Source organism: Siniperca chuatsi, linkage group LG17, assembly GCF_020085105.1.
Source record: "Siniperca chuatsi isolate FFG_IHB_CAS linkage group LG17, ASM2008510v1, whole genome shotgun sequence".
NCBI lineage: Eukaryota > Metazoa > Chordata > Actinopteri > Centrarchiformes > Sinipercidae > Siniperca > Siniperca chuatsi.
The window spans coordinates 4170419-4191881 of record NC_058058.1 but is presented as its reverse complement, the minus strand read 5'-3'; the positions used below and the strand labels follow the sequence as shown (position 1 = coordinate 4191881).

The 21463-nt window shown below is 40.1% G+C and overlaps 1 protein-coding gene across 1 annotated transcript in view; it reads left to right on the top strand.

Annotated features, from left to right (window-relative positions):
- LOC122864783 (voltage-dependent calcium channel gamma-7 subunit-like) overlaps positions 1-20091 on the top strand; it is a 33176-nt gene extending 13085 nt beyond the window's left edge. Inside the window, exons 2-6 of the mRNA XM_044172430.1 lie at positions 168-363; positions 2536-2622; positions 5623-5763; positions 15845-15990; positions 18758-20091. Of these exons, the coding sequence (XP_044028365.1) occupies positions 168-363; positions 2536-2622; positions 5623-5763; positions 15845-15990; positions 18758-19279 (1092 nt within the window). The 3' untranslated portion in view covers positions 19280-20091. The remainder of the gene's footprint in view (positions 1-167; positions 364-2535; positions 2623-5622; positions 5764-15844; positions 15991-18757) is intronic.
- The last annotated feature ends 1372 nt before the right edge of the window (positions 20092-21463 follow it).

Genomic DNA, 21463 nt, shown 5'->3' with positions numbered 1-21463 from the left:
GTTTTTGAATTCCTCCACCTCTCTAATCCTTAAATAAAATCCCTTTCTATCCATTCCTTATGTTTAATCATTTAAATCCAACACATTTTTGAATGTTCTCTCCTCCTCTTCAGCATGCAGGCTGAGCCCATATCTGATCAGTACAACTGTTGTCTTTTTCTCCGCAGATGAGTTCATTCAGTACGAGGGCTCTGACGCTGCTCTCGTCGGTTTTCGGGGCCTGCGGTTTGCTGTTGGTGGGTGTCGCCGTGTCAACAGACTACTGGCTGCTGATGGAGGAGGGAATCGTCTTGCAGCAGAACCAGACCACCGAGGTCAAGATGGCGCTGCACTCCGGCCTCTGGAGGGTCTGCTTCGTGGCAGGTTGGTAACAATTTCATGAAACTGCTGATAATAATAATCTGCTGATTATATTAGTTGTTTCGCATGGCATTTTGAATTATTTATTGTCATTTTCTATGTTGATTTATCTTCATCAGGTACTAATGCAAAACAATTCAAACTTTTTTTTTAATTTTGTATCTCAAAAATAAAAACAGTTCATACTAACCAGAAAAACCCTCTTTGCAGGGTAGGAAAACCTCTGAAACAGTATAGGCTAAAACCATTTTCACAATGAGTTTGTTTGTCTGAGTCCCTCTTCCCCATACTGTAGACCCACTTGTCCTCCTTCACACTGTTTATTGTTATTTCAATCTACAATCGACTTAAAGTGTGACTGTTTACCACCGTTGCCAGGAGACAAGATTGACACCCGTTTCATCGCACGTGGGCAAAACGTAGAACAATGTATGGGCAGGTGGAGAGTCCAAAAGAAGGGAAGCTATCATATTATCTGTGTGTGAGATCACCCAATTTTACATGCATACAGCCATGCTCTTCCAGCGACAGACTGCTCCACAAAGAGATGCTGCATGGTTGCAAGCAGCCATGAGACAGGAGTCAATAGGACGAATATGTTCGCTCGAATTAACTTAATGTCCAGTTAGCAACCGTGTCAACATACCAAAGAGATCAAATATTTGTTTGTTAAAACAATAATGTCTTCTATAAAGTAGTTATTGAGTAGTTGCCAGTGTGTGCTTTTTATTTATTTAGTTACTTTTTTATGTGTTTATCTACTTCTTTATTGTTTTGTATTTGTCCAGTGTTTAATTTCAATTACTAGGCAATAGGTGTCACTGTCCATTTACTTTATTTTTGTTTTCATACATGTGTAACTATGTCGACTAACCTCCTCTAGGGGTCATTGCAATAAAGAAGTCCAGCACCACCCATTTTGCAAAAACGTGCTAATTAGCGTCACTGTGCTACTCGTTGTGGCCAGGCACAGTGCAAGAAACACACGAGCACATCGATTTACTCTGGTGAGAGTATAGATTGCATTGCTGACTGACAGGAACTAATCAGGAAGACTCAAAGGGTCATATTAAAGCACTGTTTTCAACAGCTATTCATTTCAGGGTGACACTACTGATTTACAACAGTACGCGCTTGTTGGTGTCACTCACTGGCATTAGATGACCATTATAACCCCTGACCCTAACATCAGATCTAATGTTGGATGATTCATAGCCAAACGTTATGTTTAAATTTAACTTTTTACATTTTCAATAAAGAGTGCACAGACATTGAGAGAGAGTCAGTGACGAAGTGAGTCACCTTTGGTTGAATTTTGCCTTCAAACATCATGGTGCCCCAACAACAAAAAAAGATAAGTGTTCATTCATGCATGCATTCAAACACACAGGGTGGACACCGCAGAAATGACTGTCCTTATTGCAGTAGCTGTCTCTGTGTCTCGGGTCATGATGGTGTTGCTCTGGGGAGGCGGCCATGTTTGTGTTTCCCTGTTGTCTGACGCCTGGTACAAAAGGTCAGAGGAGGAAAACGCTGGTGGCATTTGGAACGGCCGCGTGCGTGTGTGTGTGAGTGTGTGTGAGAGTGAATGTGTGGGTGGGTGAGAGAGGAAAGAAATCATGTTTGTCTGTATCTGTATGCATCATTTTGTTGACATATTTTCGTGTATATATAGATGTCTGTTTTGTGTGTGTGTGTGTGTGTGTGTGTGTGTGTGTGTGTCCTCTCTCTCTGTGCCTATAGTTTGAGGTTAATCGTCGTGTCTGTATTCAGCTCCTCTTTCTCTCAGCTCAGATCTTGTTTTCTCCTGAACCTCCTGACCTCCATCTGTCTCTACCTCTAATTCACTTTTTCTCTCACTTCCATTCTCTGCCTCTCTGTTTCTCTCTTTTCGTCATCTCTTTTGGGGTCTCACTATCCTCTCTCACCTCTCTTTTCAGTCGTCCTTTCTAAATTTCTTTGTTTGTCTCTGCCGTCGCTCAGTCTCAGTCTCTCTGTCTGCCCTTTCTCTGTGTTTTTTATCTCTGTTTGTTTGTATATTCTAGTTTTCTTTCCATATGCAAATATTTCCATATTGTTTGTGACCCAAAGAAGACCCAAAATACCTCCCACTCATCTCTCTCCTTTCCTTTCTTCATTCATTTTCTCAATTCGTTCCCCTTTCTTCTCTCTCAGGACCAGAGAAGGGCAGATGTGTGGCAGCAGAGTATTTCACCGAGCCAGAGATAGAGATCACGACAGAAAATACAGCCAACATACTCAGTAAGTCACATCCCCACATACATGCACATGTAGATGAAATATTACTCAACTGAAGTATTTTACTATTATCATTACCATCATTACCTTTCACTGGAAAAAACAGATTAACAGATTTCACTCAGAGAAGCCAAAAAAATAAAAGTCATTTATTTAATGTTATTATAACAAGGTCCATCTAAAATGTCAAACAAGACCGCAAGCACACAAAATCAAAAGTTGAAGGTCTTAGAAGACATGCATTCATCTGCTGCCCTTTAACACTGTTTGTATCATTACTGTTTTTAGCGAAGTGTGGTTTATTCATCATAAAGCTTTATGTGTATGGTCAAAGTTAAAAAGCTACAAAGTTAGACTTACAAAACCCTTTGTGTGTAGTGTCTAATATGTAACTAAATCTGATATGTGGCAGTGTTTGTTGTAGAAATATTGGTCCAATATAGAAATCTGCTTTTGTTTGCCTCCAAAAGGGGTAGAAATATTCTTATTTCTTGAACTATTTCAGTAAGGTTCTTGATGCTTTCGTGATCCACTGCTCAACTGGCTGAAAAAGCTTTACTAGGTGCTGGACGGACAATCACATGTAAATACAAAAAAAAACTTTGGCACACTAAAATCTGCACACAGTTTCATACAAGCTTTCATACAACTTCTTCAGGTATACAAGGCAAACAGAATGAAAGAACAATGCATACAGATATTCCAGTAATTAGCGGCAATGTAAAACATCTGTTTATCACTAACACAAGATCATACACATGGTTATTGTATTCACATGGCATGTATGGTCAAAACAATTTGAAGATAAGAAAAAAGATTGAGGATCTTGATATCTAAAACCACTTTATGAGCTTTATGAAAATTAAAAATACCAAATAAACAAGATCTATTTCTGTTTTACTCCCAGTCTCTCTTCTACCTACTGACAGGACAAGACAGCTGTGAACTTCGCATATAGTAGGTGAGACTTAATAGGGATCAGGTGTCATTGATTGTCTAATCAGGCTGCCAACAAATACTCCAGCCCTGTTTGTGAGTCTAGTAAGATTGACTTAAAATCTCAGTATTGGTGGACAAAGTCAGAATAGAACTATTTTCCATATAATCTACTTTTTTCATTCAACCTTTCACAGTCCACTCCAGAATAATTAATACAGAACCTGTGTTGCTATCTAGTGAAAATCTCCAAAAGATTGGTGATTTTGAATTTTTTGGCCAAACGTAAGGAATAGATTGAGTAAATTGTTCTGCTTCTAAAGAAATTATATAGAAAAGCTTATTTTCACTACCAAAAGGTTACCTAAAGTCCCAATGCTGGCCAAAGAACCTGTCAAGAACCATATTTATTTGTAAAGAACCCTGTGTATACTGAACATATTTTTTTTTTTGGTCAAACAGTAAATGAATGTCGAGAGCTCGCTGAAGTTCCCCATGGAGCTATTTTGTCTCTGAGCTGCTTTAATGATTTAAGATGTTGACACTGTGAACTGGCTTCAAAGTGCTCTCCCCGCCGCAGTTTGTTTGTCTCTTTGAAGTACAGCACACACTGTTGTCGGGGACACCAGGGGGTTAGGGTTAGGGTTTGGTCTGTTTAATATTAGATAAATGTCCTCAGGTAGACACACAAGTCATAATACTGTAGTGGAACTGTAGGAGAGGTTGCTGAATAAATCACGCACTGCCCCGCTCAGCATATCCCTGAGTGAGCTCCAGCAGACCTCTATGGTTATAAGTATGCAGTGAACATTTGTACAAACCTGGATATTTCTCAACACAGGAAACACTTGGTGTCAGCATTTCCAAATTCTTGTTCTAGTAAACTAAAATGCACATTGCAATAATAGCTGACAAAGTTAACAACTACCTCTTTAACATAGTGGAGCATTTAGCAGCCAGATATTTCTCTTAGGAGTTGGTGGATACCAAAACAGAGTGAAAAGAAGAGTGTACATTGAACTGGGAACACGACTCCAAATGAATGATAATGTTGATCTGTGTCTGCTGGACGTGTAAATAGGCAGCTGCTTGCTAACATATTTACCATAAATTTACAAGTTGATATATGTCGTCGTCATATTCATAGCTTGCCCAAGTGAGCAAAAAAAACAGAATTGTTGCTGCTTTAAGAACTCAGCTCCAACTATTTCAATAGAGGCTGAAGTGACTTCCAGTGCTTCAATAGTTTCCTTGCAAGAAGTTAAAATTCTCTGAAGTTTGGAATAGGAACCAAACCATCTAATAAGTGCAATAACAAGGTTATTTGCATACAAACTCATTACAAATTTAAAAGGCTGAAAATGCCAATTGTGGACCAGACAAACTGCAAAGGATGATTTCCTCTGGTATATGGCCTACTAGTGGTTTTGATCATTGATGAAGGTAAATCATTTTAAACCCAGCGACATTGTAAAAAATAAAGCACCTACCACAAACACAAATAACCATCTTGATGCCTTTTAAAAAAAATAATAAATAAAAGAGTAAAAGAAAAATGTCTTACATGTTACTTTGTTGGCTGGTTTCATTGCACATGGATGAACGAGACTCATACTCTTCTCACTAACACGGGAACATTTAATATTCAGAGTTTGCACATATCAAATTACTCACAACTTTGCCTACAACAGTTTTAGCACCGTAGAAATAACTCAAGAATCAAGTTGATAACATTTTGAATTATTTATTATTTGAATTATTTAAACTTTCTCAAGGTTTCAAGATTGTTATGTTTGCTGCATTTTAGACTTACAGTAACAAAGCTGACTCTTCAAAGGGGGGAAATCCTTTCAATTAAATCATTAAAACACGTTTTTAAAACACATGCCAGAATTAAACGAATTTTGGCATCAGTCTACAACGTAAAGCATTCTGTCACTCCTTCCTGAAGTGAATTCACATCTTCATTCATACATATTTTTCTCCTGCTGATCTCTGCATGATCTTGTTTTTAATCTAGTCTGTCCTTCTCTTCGTCCTTCTCCCACAATCCTCCCTGTCCTCCAGAAATGGTCCGAACTGCCACTCCCTTCCCCATGGTCTCCCTGCTCTTCGTCTTCACCGCCTTCGTCATCAGCAACATTGGACACATCCGGCCACAGCGCACCATCCTCGCCTTTGTTTCTGGAATATTCTTCATACTGTCAGGTACCGTGCACATGGAAGGAACACGTACACTACAAACCTGTTTGTCAAAGAAACGTGTGGGTGTGAGGGTATTATATGTGTTCAGTTGGAAGTTTGAAGTCATAAAAGAAGTCTTGTTCATAAAGTGGAATTGTTCATACAGACCTTGTTTTTGTGCACGGAAACAAGGTTTGTAAACAATCAAAAACTCACAGAACACAAATGTTATACCCTTGTGGAACAACTACAGACTCCAGGCTGTTCTTGTCATGGTTTGTTTCCATATTTTCCAATTATTCTGCTGTGTGTGCAAAGCAGCCTAGGAGACAAACCCCAGTACACAGCTGTCGGAGAGTCTGTGGATGGTAGGTCTTTTCTAGGAATGCAAAATGCGACTTCCACAGTGTATTTATGCCAAAAGTAAAATAAAGTGAGCTTCGTCCGACTAGTGGGACAGACGCACCTCCTGTGAGGAACATTTTTCTGTCTTTTGGCCGGACATCCCCCAGCACTTCTCAAAGGTTTATAATCAAGTGATTAAATCCGACTGTGAACTCTCCTCGGCTGCTCTCAGGTCACTCTTTCCTTGCCTCCCTTTAAATTGCAGGCTTTTCAGTTTGGCACAATGATGATGAAGACTTAAAACTCGTCCCGTTACTACAGATAAAAGGGCTTTAGGAATAACGTTATTTCAGAGATTTAAGAATGGCTGAGGTTACAGTTTCTGGTATTATGTTTTGACCTTCCTGTCCACAAACAGCTTTGTTGAAAAAAGTATTTTATTTTACGTTCCGCAGCAACACAAACAGTTTGGAACACTTCAACTTTGTTGCTGGTTTTCCTTAAAGAACAGGATATATTTGTTAAAGTACAACCAGATTACATCACAGCTACACATGTTATAATACTCCAATATGTGTGCAAAGATGTGCTCTAGTAATCCTACTATATTGTAATAAATTGAATCAGTGCAAAGTGCAGAAAACAAGGTTTGTGATATAAACAGTGTCCAGTCAGTGTCTGCAGATTAAAAAGTAAGCATTAAACAGCACAGTGAAGCTTTACATTGATGATTAGTAAGTCACAAGACATCTAGGTAAAGGAAAAGGTAAAAATGGGCTAAATTTGACATCTAATAATTTGCATCATCAAATACATTTTGTGGTCTTGGTTATTATATAACCAATAATGTTGCAAAAATATATTTGCATTCCCAATCCTTTTTCATTTTACATGGACATAAAGTGTCAATCTGAATAGGACTATTTGTGGTTGAAAAAAACCCTTTTTGGGAACAAGATTGCAGCGTTTGGGTATTTTTTCATCTTTTTTGTGCAGATTACTGTTACCCAGCACCTGCAAAGAATTTATGGATGCCCATGTGCTAACTTGAAGGATGAAATGGGATGTGTTGACTTTTAGTATCTAACAAAACAGCAACCTCTTTTATAATGTTCACCAAATTGTTTCAGGAATCTACACACAACATTATGTGGGATGCAGTATCCAAACCCTGGTCTGTGCTTTGTACGTCCAACCATCCAACCCCATCTCCTCTTTATCGCTTCTACGCAGTATAGTGTGTCACACTTTCTTGATTTGAAAAACGTTGATATATAAATGTATTTTGTAGGAGACAGAGTTGGCCATGCATGAGAAAAGAAAGCTTGCCTGGATCGAATCCTGTCTGTCTGAGTGATGAACACTCTCTGTTACCTAAACAACTATCGCTGCAGGATCTTTGGGAAAGCTAATGGACCCTAGTTGATCAGCAGAAGCAGGCAAAAAGTATGGTATAATACCTGTGTGAAAGTGTCAAACTCCTCCCTCACCTGTCGGCTTAAATAACATGTTAAAAAGCAGCAGAGCAGAAGAAGAGAAGTGAGCTTGTTAAAAGTCAACATTCTTCAAGGTTAATGATAAAAAGACAGCTCAGTGGTTGGAAGACTCACTCTGCAGCTCTTCTTTCCTTTTCCCAGTTGACAGCTTGTCAGACCTTACCTTGTTCTTGCTGCTGGCTGAACAGTGAATAGGATTTAATTCCAAATAATTGCTCTCTGCTGTGGAAGCTGCAGGGCAGCAGTGATTTGATGTTTCGCTGCAGGCTTTTGGTAAAAAGTTTCAACTTAAACCAAATAGTCTGGAAAGCGACTTTGTTGTAGTTTGACATTTCAATCAGAAAGTCGGTAATGAGGAGGCTGGTTTTCTTCAGGATGACACCTTTTTGGTCTGAGCCAAAAATCTCCCATTATCTCACTGCAGTAAGTGGACTGGACACCAACCTTCGGTGCAGTCAAATTCTATTCCAGCCACGTAGCTGAAAGCCTAAGTGAGTGAAAAGTTACTGAATGAAATGTTAATCACACGTATTCTCTTCATAGACCCACATGGCAGTCTATAAAAAAAGAGAGACTCACCTTCCAGTGTATTAAATTCAATCAAATTACACAGTATGGCCATATACATACTTTGCACACTTTTGGTCTGGGGCAATTTTTAATGTTTTTGTTAGGTCCCTTAGTTCCAATGAAGGGAAATCTTAATGTTAAAGCACACAATGATATTTTAAACAATAGTGGGGCAACAGTTTGGGGAAGACCCTTTCCCGTTTCAACATGACAGTGCCCCCGTGCACAAAGCCAGCTCCACCACCAGTTTGGTGTGGAAGAAGTTGACTGTCCTGCACAGAGCCCTGACCTCAACCCAATCCAGCTCAAATCCAACACTTTGGGGATGAACTGGAACACCGAATGTGAGCCGGGCCTGATCACCAAACATCAGTGTCGGAGCTCACTAACATTCTTGTGGCTGAACGGGAGCAAATCTCGGCAGCCAGGTTCGAAAATCCGGTGGAAAGACTGAAACCAGAAGAGTGGAGGCTGTTGTAGCAGCTGATTAATGCATATGGTTTTGGAATGACATGTTCAGCAATCACATATGGATGTAATGTTTAGATGTCTACATATGCTGTTCGGGTGTTCACATACTTTTGGCCACAGAGTATATTTTGTCACAACAACAACCTGCTGGAATTAAAGGTACTCTGTGAATTTTATGACAACTAGTAGAGGTATGGATCACTGTTTTTGTGAGCAGGTCATGTTTTTATCTTGTACATGCATGAGGGAACATACAGTATATACACGCACCCTAGTTCATCAGGACTGTAGAAGCAGGCAAAAAGATATGAGTGTGCAAGTGGCACAATATTTTTCTGCCAGTGGTTTCCACGAAACGACAGCCTGTGGCGGTAACGTGCCAAAAAACATAGTAATGGGCCAGCAAGAGAGAAGATGCAGGTTTCGAAATAGGCTTGCAAATAAAACTAACCCAAAACTAGACACCAAAATCGGCAGACAAAGGGCATAAAATAATTGTTACGGACAAACAAACAATATTCCTTATCGGTTAACATAAATGGCAAACCAAATATTGTTGACACATTTCTAAGAGTATGCGGAAGTACACAAAGGCCAGAAAAGGCATTGTAGTGCAAACATTACAGCATAATAAAAGAAACATTTTAACAGAAAAACATCTCAAGATCTCAACATCAGCAACAATTTAACATTGTTTCACCATTGTGCAATTGTTCCATTTGGTCAATTTTGACAAAAGTAGTGTATTTAGCCAGATTCAGGCAAAAACAATGCGTGTTTATGAGAAGTGGATTGTGCTACCGCTGTGCTTTAAGAGATTTCTCTAGATATTATGATGCTGTTACTACTGGAAATGATTGTAGCTGACATGAAGTTTACCACAGCCACTGTTTAGTAAAGGAGCCGACTACAAACTATTCTCAGCCACCTTTCAAGACTACGCGGGGGGAGTGTTTTAGAGATTTTAGGTGGAGTACCACCTTCGCTATCACTGTCAGAATTGGTCCACCACAGTAGTCCTACTCCATCAGTTGGCTTGGAGACAGGCCTGGCTCACATAATGTGATGTGATTTTAGTCTTGTCATGATGGGTTGGAATTTTGTAATTCCTGAAGTATGTTGCCAACAATAAAAGTGGTCACTAAAACTCCAGCTACGTATAAAGCTATGTGACTTTGTTCGCCTGGTGTGCTTCGAATTAAGTGAAAAAGAAAAAAGAAAAAGAGATCTCTCAATGAGCCTTGTGTTTCATTGGCTCCTGTTGGGAAGGAGAGTCAGTGTAGCCAACAGGGTGACATCCCTTCCTTGTGTCGCTGCAGGACAGCTGGGTGACGGTTCTGGTCGGTTACCTCGAGTGCAGGGTCGAGCGTTCAGCTGATGAAGCGATTGTTGGGATTTTTTTTGGACCTTGTTAGTCTCTCTCTCTTTCTCTGAGCTGACAGGATGACATCACCTTCCTGTTTCATCCTGTTTTGCATGAGGGAGCTTTACCTCACAGATGCTAGCTTAGCATGGTGGACTGCTGACTGGACATTTGAACAGACATGACAACCATGGCGTCACAGGGTACAATAAGTTAAGTCCATTTGCAATTATTTTCTTTTTTATATTGTATTTATTTTGTTACATATTTTACATAGTTTATATATTATATTGATATTTTATTTATAATACTTATTTTATTAAATGTGAATGTATGATTATACATACGCTGTGATTCACATAGAGGCACATGTGATTTTCATGTCACATGTGAAAACATTGATTTCAATAATAATATTATGAAAAACCATTTCACATGTGATAAAATCAATTTACATATAGACATAGGGTATGTGGTTTTTGGACGTTTCACATTTCATGACAAGTCTTATGATATAGGGACATTTTTGTTTCACATTGTGAAAGGCAGTTTTGAGAAAACATGACTACATTTCTACATTTGTTTAAGTATTTATGACAAAAATGTTATTAGCATGACAAAACTATTTACCACTTAAATTAATAACTATGCACACAGAGAGAAACACACAAGAACAACTTTGGCAACAGCATCTTACAAAGATGTAAGAGCATTATTCTTTTTTTTTGAGAAAAGATTAAGTGCAAAAACAGAATCAGAGAATAAACCTGAAATGCTTTATATTTATATGTGTATACATATCTGTCATGTCTCTCTCAATTAATTTCAACAAGTAGTAATTGCTGGCCGGCTTCTGAGAGGAATAAAAACATGTTTCCTGTCAGAAATAGTCAGAGATTTCTGTCTGATTGTTCATAGCACAAAGAAAATTGAGCCCAGAAAATGATGATTGCCATTTTCACTTCTGAAACAGCAAAATTACACTTACTGTAAACTGTCTTTTTGTTCCATAGTTGTGTTTTTTCCTGCCGTTTACCATAAAAGAAAATGTTTTTCAAAGGAAGCCCTGCAATTATTTCCCACACAGCAGGGGAGAAAAACACAGACATCAGTTGTATTTTAGATTGATTTGGCAGCAAAAACAGCACTCGTTTTCTCAGTCAGCATGTGTGTACTTTTATTATGAACACTGCCCATCATGGAAACTGCTGGTCCACAGTGCACCCTGAGGTTACAACATGGTGGCTGCGAACCAGCTGTTTCCTCCCCTTTCTCCTGTCTGTCCTTCCTCCAGTAATTTCTCTCCTCCAATTCTGTCTCTTTTTTCCCCTTTCTGGTGATTTTCCCCTCTGTGAATGTGTGTGTGCACGTTCATACGCATCTGGTGACCACATAAGTCAGTCCAGGAGGCTGTTGCTGAGACGAGCATTCAGCCACAACACTGCCATCTGATGGCCAACAGACAGAATTACAGCTCTGTCTAATTTTTCTCTCCCCTTCTCACAATTAAATCTACCAGTTTGACTCACTGTCCATGTTTACTTTAATGGAAACGACTGATAACACTGAATATCAGTAGACATAAAATGGAGACTATGTTTCCAGTCTTTGATTTTTATAAAGACTAAAAAGTTTTTAATCCATCTTTTATTTTATTTTTTTCAGTCTCTTTCTGCACTGCACTCTCCAGAGATCACCTGTCAGTCAAACAGGATGTGACAATCATTCCCTTATATTGTCTTTTTATGCCTATTGACTTTCTATAGGTGGCGCACTTGTCATTGTCTGGTCACCCATCTGTCTAGCTGTGACTATTCATACCAACCAGTCACTTTTACCTCTTCCCCAATTTTCAGCTTTTCTTGGAGCCAATTAAATTGAAATTATGTAGATATAAAATAGTGTTTACGATTACATAGATAAGTCCATTTGCTCAGTGATATATCTATAGTTTAAAACAAAAGGCAATTAAAGAAAAAATAATAATAAAAGGATTTTATATTGGTTCCTAGTGGTTCATTGTAGAGAGGCTGGGAGCTGTCCCACTTCTTCTTTTGTTATTCCAAAGTCTTAAATTACAAAACTTTCTGTGCAAAGGATTTAAATTCTTCCAGGAAATATGAAAACCTTTTTTAACTGCATATCACTTCAGTGTTTTTCAATACATCATATTGTCTGGAAATAGAGCAGTAAAACAGAAATGTGCCCATATTAAAATCACAGGTTATTACTGTAACTGCAGCCTGTGAGCACCTCAGTGTTCTGCCTCGTTTCCTCGAAGCATCTTAACTCACAGGACATGTTTGTTCCAACACTTCTATCCAAGAAATCTCCAGCATGCCTCCTTAAGGACTTTGTCTCCCCTGCTTTGATTAGTCCCATTTTATACAGCTTTGACACCAAACAATCTCACAGGTATTTCCAATCCAATTTCCAATTTTGAAATACAACTATGCTGCCCAAAAACACATTTTTTTTGGGAGTGGAGCGCTATTGACCACCAATCTGCGTTCACTAGAGTGCACAAGTGCTCATCAAGCACAGTGCACACAGCTTTATTTTTCCTAGAGCCCCAGAAGCCAGCTAGTTCTACTACTACTGAAATATTACCTGGCCCCAGGTTTGCTGTGTGTCAATTAGCTGGTGGTTGCTAAACACACATGTATATCGGAATATGCACCACTTAACTGAAATAATAAAGGTTTTAGACTAGATTTGTGCCCCCCCCCCGCTTACCACACAATCGATATGGAACAGATGTACTTCTTCATATGCCCTATCCTTGAAAATGAACTATGACTTAATTTTGAGCAATTTCTAGAAGCATGTGTCACTCTTTGAAATGGTACATCCAGTATTTAATTCAGATTAATGTTTCTCCATCGAGATGTTCTAGCCTGGTTCCAGACCTCTCAAGTGCTGCTGACATTGCTGATTTGTTGGACTTCAAATACTGTAGGTCTGGGGTTGTGCCCATTGACGGCTATTTCTGCTGGTTGGTGAAACAATCGAAAATCAGAGTTGTGTAGGTGGGATTAAGAATGGTGGCTTCTTCTTCCTGCTGGTACTGTAACTACCAACATATAGTGACTGAAAAATGGCCCCAAAAAGGTTGCAAACATACATGACATTGACACAGCTGTACAGGTTGTTATAAGTTGACTTACATAAGTAACTCAAACAGCATTTCTTAACTGCTCCTAGCATTCGCTACCACCACCACTGCAACATTAGCTAGTGAAAAAGGTTATTCAGTTCATAATAGAGAGCGACATGCGGTGAGGAAGAGTTTGCACTGGAAATGCCTTTGCCGGATCACAAAATATAATTCACAGTGCATCTACTAGCAGTACAGGCTGACCAATCACTGTTCTTGTGCTTAACATGTTGTAGCTCCTCAGCCCTGACATGTAGCTACATTTTTAAGGAGGAGCTCTGCAGAGCCACAGAGCCTCTGCAACACCCTGACGCAGAAGCCTTAATCCGGCTTAACATATTTTCAAATGAAAGTGTTTAGTGGCTATTGTTTATTTATTTTATTTCTGTTTAGTATCGAGTTGAATGTTAACTTATCGCTGATCTTTTTTGAGAGAAAATGAGCTGTAAGGTGATTTGTAAAGAAAAGCATCTTTGCCGTGTTTAGTTTCACTGCTGCAGGATTTTGGAGGTCAGCTGCAGTGGTTAGTCTGTCGACAGGGGAGGAAGCACTGACACACTCCTAATGAGAGTTCACTGTGTGTGTATGTGTGTGTGTGTGCACGCTCTGTAGCTGGAATAGCTAATGATAACGTGTCCTCATTGTACTGTAAATAGGCTGAGAAAACCCCAACAACAGGCTGTGCTGTGGTAAAGAGATAAACAAGGACAGTCACACACAAACACACACACATATAGACAAATATAAAGAGACTAAAGCCCCATTCAAATGGGATTTGTATTACAGGGTAACAAGGGTAATGCAACATTAGCCTTGTACTTCCTGGTTTTTGTAGTTTGTAGGGTTGTTAAACATTTGTGAGGGATGGAACAAACAAAAATAACTAAATGTTATAATCTCTTCCACTTCCTCCTCAATTGGTTGATCTGGTCTGGCATCTCTAGTGGCCTGAACTGTTTAGTCTTTATAGCATTAAACCTCTTTCACTCTGGAAAATGCACCTATGACGCACTTTTAGTGAACACATATTGAACCTACATTTGACCCTGTTCAGGTGTCAGGGACCCATTCAGAACAACTGCCGACACGTCACTCTCATTTCGGGAAAGCATATTAGAATCTGACCCTAAACACTGAGAAGAGTTGGTAGTTTAAAGTGTAACTACAGTCATTTAATTAAAAGTTTCTGCATGAATTTATCTTCTGTCTTCCTTGACGGAGATCTGGCTGTTAGCTAAGATTTAAATCAGGTGTGTAAACAACTAGAGAGTGAAGCTTAGCTGACCAGATCCTGCTATTTGCATGCAAAGAAAGACAAAATCAATTAGATGCATAAGAGACGGAATTATCAGTTAGTATCATTTAGCTTAATGACAAAAGTCCAAAAACAACCAAGTCTGTTGAATACTGTTGAAACGGCACACTCACACACATTTTGACTTGTAAAAGCAACGCACGGGTGTAAATAATAACATTAACAATAGCTCATTAAATGTCCCAGTAAGCCATGTCAGTGAGTGAGCTCTGGACTGGCTGGACTGGCTCGCCTAAAATCAATGTCTTTTTCTCTCTCGCTCTCAAAACCTAACACGGCAGCAGCGGATGGCCGCCCACCACCGAGTCTGGTTCTGTCCAAGGTTTCTGCCTCTTAAAGGAAGTTTTTTCTTGCCACTGTCGCCAAATGCTTGCTCATGGTGGGATTTGCTGGGTCTCTGTAAATAATATTATAAAGAGTACGGTCTCGATCTGCTCCATAGGAAAAGTGCAATGAGATAACTTCTGTTATGATTTGGCGCTATATAAATAAAATTGAATTGAAAATGAATGTTATCAATTCCATCCATCCATCCATTTTCTACCACTTGGTCCCGTTAGGGGTCGCGGGTGACTGGAGCCTATCCCAGTGACTTTGGGCCTTAGGCAGGGTACACCCTGGACAGTGGCCAACTCGTCGCAGGGCTAACACAGACACAGACAAGGACAGACAACCATTCACTCTCACATTCATTACGGGCAATTTAGAGATCAATTAACCCACACATGCATGTCTTTGGACGGTGGGAGGAAGCCGGAGAACCCGGAGAGAACCCACGGTAACACGGGGAGGACATGCAGACTCCACCCAGAGAGATTGTGTGATGTTGGTCTGGTCCGGGAATCGATCCCACGAACCCACGATCTCCTTATTGGGAGGCAGGAGCTTTAGCCGCTCTGCCACCGTGCACCCATGTGTTATCAATTCCACCTGTGCTTAAAATGTCTGCAGTGAAAAGGGTCTATAGTGACCAAGTTCCATGGCAAAGCTACTTATTTATCCACCTGCATGCTCAGTATTTTCCAAATGTTCATATTTTTGTCAAAATATAGATAAAGAGACTTCTTCTGTTTCAATTCTCATACACAACTCAGTTAGAGTCACAAACATCATATCTCAAGCAGGGGATCTCAAGACTCAGTAGATTGTAGAGAGAGCACAGAGTTTATATAGTGTGCACGCAGATTCCTAAGGCCTGAGCACCGGTGTCTGCTGTGGGCCACACAGCAGGATGAGCATCATGGATAGAGCTTGTGCCACCTTTTACATCTGCAAGAGGTGAAAGTTCGATAATCAAATTGGAGAAAGGCCCTCCTGAGGTTAAAACCCTCTGTATTTGTAGTAATAACAGTATGAATACATGTGTATGTGTGTTTGTGTGTCTGCAGGTCTCAGTCTGGTGGTTGGTCTGGTCTTGTATATCTCCAGTATTAATGACGAGGTGATGAACCGACCCAGAGAGCCAGAGCAGTTCTTCCACTACCGCTACGGCTGGTCCTTTGCCTTCGCCGCCTCCTCCTTCCTGCTTAAAGAGGTGATCGAATAACAATACACTAAAACACACACACACACACACACACACACACACACACACACACTCAGATGTAGTCAAGCATGAACACATTTGGAAATGCACAAAGGCGGAAGCCTGCATGCATGCGACACATTTAAGTAATCACACACTGAATGTGCATATGGACAAAATACACACACAAACACACACACTGCAGATGTGTTCAAGTAAACACACAAACACACACTGAGCAGTTCACAGTGACACTAATATGCACTGATGCTTAACATTTACTGACGCTACGTAACTGACAAAATAGTTAATGTGCACAGACACACACACGCACACACAGATTGTTTGGAATCTGTCTTGGATGTCGACCAACAAACGTTTAGCTAAAGACACTCAGATGTGTACAAACACACACACACACACACACACACACACACACACAAAAATTGCTTGTAGCTTGCTGAAATGCAGACTTATTCAGCTAAACACACAAATACAAACACACACACATTTAAAAAGTGCCTGCGTAGGAGCCCGTCACCCTGCCTGCATCAATATTCATAAATGTTAATAGCTTGAATACTTGAGGGCAGCAGCTCTGTCGCAGCACAGCTTCATATGCATAAGAATATTCCTCGCTGGGGGGGGGGCTCTGCTACTCCTTTTTCTCGATCCTTCACTCCTCTCTTTTCATCTCTTTCCTCCTCCTCACTCCTCTTTTCTCCTCCAGTCTCTTCTCTCTCTGTGTCCTCTACTTTTATCTTGTCTCTTCTTTTTTTCTTTTATCTTCAGTTCTTTAATCCTCTGTCTTCTCTTATCTCCTCTGCTCTCCTCCCCTCTCCTCTTGCCTTCTGTCCTTTCATCTTATCTCCTCTTTGTCTCTCTTCTTCTTTTCTTTCCTCCTCTCCTCTACCACTTCATCTTCATCTCCCCTTCTCTCTTCTTCTTTGCCTGCTTTTTCTTTTATCTTATTTCTTCCTCCTCTCTTGTCCTCTACTTTTATCTTCTCTGCTTTCATTTTTCCCTCTCTAATCCTCTATTATCTCTTTCCTTCTCTTTTCTTCTTCTCTTATCTCCTCTGTTCTTCCATCCTATCTCCCCTCCTTTTCTTTTCTTTTGTGTCTTCCCTCCTCTCCCATTCTCTTCCACTTGTTTCATTTCTTCCCTCCTGTCTTCTCTTGTCTTCTCCCCTCTTTTCCTCCTCCTTTTTTCTGTTTTTTGTCACTGTTCTTCTTCTTCTAATCTGCACTGGAGCTGCAAAACATGGTATTTGTGACAAACACACTATTTCTCTCACACACACAAACACATTTATCAGCATTCTAAAGTTTAAAGGCGGTTGTAGCGATGATGCTGTGGATGAATAGTGAATGAGTTGTGAATGCTCAGTGGATGCTCGAGTGAAAACATGAATGGCTCATTCCACTGAGGAGCGCCAAGCCTTTTTGTCAACTCTTTGCAAAATTATTATGGATTCATTAAATTTTTTCCCCTCCTGGTGGCGGTGTCTTGCTGTTTACGGAGGAGGATGGAGCTGATTCTGATGTTTTATAAAAGCTTTTTGCATCAGCTCGTTTTGATTCCCGGTAATACAGATGCTGAGTTTTCATGGATGGAAATAATAGGAGTCTCTTCTCTGTCCATCTCAATTTCTGTTTCCCAAAAGACACTCTCAGTACTGTTTGATGTATTTATTTATCTATCAGATCCACTTTATTTACATGATTGTCTAAATCATTGTTAAACTATATAACCAGAGCTGTTTATAAAATGTCCAATTACAAACAAAGTTGCAGCCAGTAGGTAATAGGGGTCAAACTATTTATTTAACTTAAAAACATGTAGAATGTTTAGAAATTTTAAGAAGAAAACTTCATGGTTCCCAGTGGGGAATTTGTCTTGTATATCCACCCAATATACTGTCAATATAATAATATACATAAAACAATAACATAAAACAAAATAAGAGCAAAATAGAACAATAAATGTTTTGTAAAACAGTGCCTACAGGAGTAATAAAATACAAGAGAGATAAAACCAAATACACACACATTCAGTGCATAAAAGCAACATAAAAACAGTAATAAAAGCTAGAAAGAACCCACACCTTCTCCAGGGTTGCACCCTGGTTGCTTCTCACCTTGCAGTGAAGTAGAAGTATACTGCAGGGTGTGTCAGTGCGCCATAACATAACTGTTGGGTGTGGTTACAGCCTAACCACACCACACCCATTAGGGATGCTGGGTGTAGTCAGAGGTGCAACAAACTTTGAGAGGGCAGTGAAACACTGCTTTTCAGCTGGTATTGAAGTAGTCTCTAAAGAGTAACTACACACTAGATTTTGGAAGGAGGAAAAGCAAAGATGTGTTGGTCTCTGTGGTTTGAAAGTCACATCCAACATCACAGCGGTGATGTGGTCTGGTGATGTCTGTTGTACTTGTAACCACACCCAGGGGTGATGCGATGTGGTACTATAGTGCCATGCTACATCACTGCTGCATAGGGTGTAGAAAAGCACTTTATCAACACTGGTTTGCAGGCCCAGTCAGATTATTAGGAAGGGTGCAGTTATTTAAAAAATCCTGAATCCTGAACAACACCAACGTTAACTAACCATTTTATCCCGGTATCTAACAGTTAGAAAGGAAAACAAATTGGACCAAAAACAAAAACTACTCCAGTGGAGGAATCTACAGAAGATGTACTTGATAAAGTACATATATGACATTGCAGTAACCATTGTATCTTTGTATGTATCGATGTGTCTCTGTCCCAGGGTGCAGGAGTGATGTCCGTTTACCTCTTCATGAAGCGTTATGCTGAGGAGGAGCTGTACAGGCCTCATCCCGCCCTGTACCGCCCCCGCATGTCCGACTGCAGCGACTACAGCGGTCAGTTCCTCCATCCAGACTCCTGGCCTCCACCACAGCGGGGCCGCAGCGCGTCTGAAGTCTCCTCCGACATCTCCATCCAGCTCAACCAGACTCCACCTCCGCAGCAGCCACCCAAGGGGGGCAGCAGCTCCCAGCCGACGCCCTCTTCCTCTGGGCCTTCATCAGCGGCCAGCTACCAGCTCCAGCCGGCCTCCTCCTCCTCCACCTCCTCCTCTTACCCACACCCCCTACACCTGGCTGCCACATCCACCCTACCCAGAGCATCCCATGCCCACGCCTACCCTCAGCCGCACCCCCACCCGAGCGGGCCCCCTCCCCAGTCCCTGCCCATGGCCGCGCCACCCTCAGCCGTGCCTCCTCCCCGCTATCACACACACATGCGAATGAGCGCCTCACCATGCTAGGATACATACGCAGGGAAGGGGAGGGAAAACACAACTGGGGGGATTAGATTGGCTTAGATTGAAGACAACACACATACAAACACAAATCCTGTATGCTCAAATTGTGTGGGAGGAGGGATGCAGCAGAGTGGATGAAGGAGGGAGGTTTAAGGAGATCAAAAAGAGAAGAGAGGAGGAAAGAAAAGAGGGGAGGAGGGGAGGGGAGGAGAGGCAGGTGGGCGGAGGGACGACTCACTGCTGATGCCGAGCCCGAGACGAAGAGAGACACTTAACAAAACTTTTAACACGCTGGGAGGGAACATGGGAGGAGAGGAGTGAGGGATACGATGATTAGTAGCAACAAGACGTTTGTGGGGTTTCTGACGGGTACATTTATCATCAGGGCCGTGATACACAGGCAACAGTGTGAAGCAGCACAGGAAACAGGAAGCTGAATCATTTCCAAAACGCTGTTCACAAAAAGAACAAAAAGTTAAACAATATATCTGGCTGTAAATGTATTATATTTTCATCAACTAAGGACTAAAGATACCTGCATTTCTTTGAAAAAACTTAGATTGAAAAAAAAAATCTATCATCTTTTTGTAATTCAGTGGATATGGTTGGGAAGGTTACTTCATCTTGATTCATCTTAAATGTTGAAACCATGAGAGCGACCCCTATAAAAACTATATATTATATTATAAATCAAAAGTAGACTGCTGTTACTGTTGCATTTATTTATGAGGGAGAGTACAGGTAGTCGGTATACAATGTAAAAACAATGTACAGTACGAGTAGCACAATCTACAATTAAACAACCCTACAACAAATACTATCTTTGTGAAGCATTGTTGTTAAGACTGTCAGACATGGACCAGTTCAACTAATTTGAGGCTGTTGCTTGTGACACATCACACAGACAACACAGTGAACACATACGAACGTGATTAACTTTTTAAACAAGTTCTGTTCTGTAGTGGAGATTTATTCAGGATGCAAAAATGTGATAAAGAAAAATATATAAAAGTCTAAATTTGATTCTGCTCATACTGTTGTAATTATGGCTGAGAGATATACAGTGGTGTGAAAAAGTGTTTGCCCCCTTCCTGATTTCTTTTTTTTTTTTTTTTTGCATGTTTGTCACACTTAAATGTTTCAGATCATCAAACAAATTTAAATATTAGTCAAAGGCTGAAGAAGAACAAAATGAAGACTTTGGAGTGGCCTAGTCAAAGTCCTGACCTGAATCCTATTGAGATGCTGTGACCTTTAAAAAGGCAGTTCATGCTCGAAAACCCTCCAATGTGGCTGAATTACAACAATTCTGCAAAGATGAGTGGGCCAAAGCTCCTCCACAGCGCTGTAAAAGACTCATTGCAAGTTATCGCAAACGCTTGATTACAGTTGTTGCTGCTAAGGGTGGCCCAACCAGTTATTAGGTTTAGGGGGCAATCACTATTTCACACAGGGCCATGTAGGTTTGGATTTTGTTTTCCCTTAATAATAATAACCTTCAGTTAAAAACTGCATTTTGTGTTTACTTGTGTTATCTTTGACTAATATTTAATTTTGTTTGATGATCTGAAACATTTAAGTGTGACAAACATGCAAAAAAAATAAGAAATCAGGAAGGGGGCAAACACTTTTTCACACTATTGTATATGATATTTCATTGCATATTCTGATTAATTGGTTTGTAGACATGGTTTCTAGCAGCTGTCACATGAAAGCCTTAGCATTAACAGTCAGATTTCACCACGTTTCTCTCATTATTGTCAAATTTTGCCAAAATCACACACTGTATAGGGGCCTCAAGATGGCAACAAACATAGACAATATGTTATCTAGTTTCCAAAAAAGCCAGCAATGTCCTCTCAGAATGATATGGGTTCAGTTTACTGTGCAACTTTGTAGAAATGATCTGTATCACAAATAAAAGTAAAAGAACACCAAACCTATTTAAGAATGACAGCAGTGTAATGTACTGCTCCAATGATAACAAACCCCCACGTATGACTAGCCAGTACAGATTTTAATAAATATGTTTGATTTTATTTATATTATTAATTTATTTAATTAATGTTAATGTTAATTAAGAAAACATTATTCACATGAAAACTGAAAATATATCAACATTTTATTTTTAGACCATATTTCCCAGCCCTATTCAATATTGTCAAATTTAATAGTTTAATTAGTAAC